The sequence below is a fragment of the Etheostoma cragini genome, chromosome 7, assembly GCF_013103735.1.
Source record: "Etheostoma cragini isolate CJK2018 chromosome 7, CSU_Ecrag_1.0, whole genome shotgun sequence".
NCBI classification, from domain to species: Eukaryota; Metazoa; Chordata; class Actinopteri; order Perciformes; family Percidae; genus Etheostoma; species Etheostoma cragini.
The window spans coordinates 27,452,258-27,453,073 of NC_048413.1; the positions used below are offsets into that span (position 1 = coordinate 27,452,258).

Consider the following 816-nt stretch of genomic DNA (forward strand, 5'->3'; position numbering starts at 1 on the left):
GCTGTTAGCATGCAGCTAAAGACACAGTCATGGTGCATTCATGTGCACCTCGTTAAACTCATGGTGCATTCAAATGCTCAAACTGTTAACATAAAGTACCCTTCTTTGCGTTGTCATCACTGCTGAAAAACAAATAAATCAAAAATGTAATTGAATCGTAACCTTAAAATCGAAAGTCAAATCGAATAGTGGATTTGGAGAATCGTGACACCCTAAGAATAAAAAATCAACCGTAACGCCGAGCAGCTCTAGTAAATCCAGGTTTCTGACTGAGCAGCTGACCCGTGTTTAGGCTTTTGTTTTGCGTGAACTCGCCGTCTAACGTCACATTGACGGCGAACGGGCTTGAGGTGTGTGAGGCTGTGCTGTCTCTGTGTTCCCAGGTAGGTAACCTGCATCCTTCCTGTTGCTAGGTAACGTGTACGGTGTACGCGGTGAAGAGCCGTGGCGTTCCAGAGACGTTCAACGAAGCGAAGCCGATCGGCTTCACCATGTACACCACCTGCATCATCTGGCTCGCCTTCGTGCCGATCTTCTTCGGCACCGCCCAGTCCACGGAGAAGGTCAGCGTTCGTTCTATGTTCTTACCGAGCGCTGAAATAAAGAAACCAGACGTCGGGGGTGCACATCCGAAACTGTACGTCAGTCTCGTCCATAGGCGCCGATTATGTTTTCCTCCGTGGGTGCTCACGGATGCACGCGCCCTTTAACCCTAACCCCAAAAAAACAACCGTCCTGTTCTTCTTCTCCTAAACCCAACTGTCCTGTTCTTCTTCTTCTCGTAAACCAAACCATCCCGTTCTTCTTCTTCTCCTA

At 48.4% G+C, this 816-nt stretch overlaps 1 protein-coding gene across 1 annotated transcript in view; it reads left to right on the forward strand.

Moving 5' to 3' along the window:
- The window catches only part of LOC117948301 (metabotropic glutamate receptor 6-like), a 16,548-nt gene that overhangs the window by 15,096 nt on the left and 636 nt on the right, over positions 1-816 (forward strand). Inside the window, exon 11 of the mRNA XM_034877888.1 lies at positions 414-645. Within this exon, the coding sequence (XP_034733779.1) occupies positions 414-645 (232 nt within the window). The remainder of the gene's footprint in view (positions 1-413; positions 646-816) is intronic.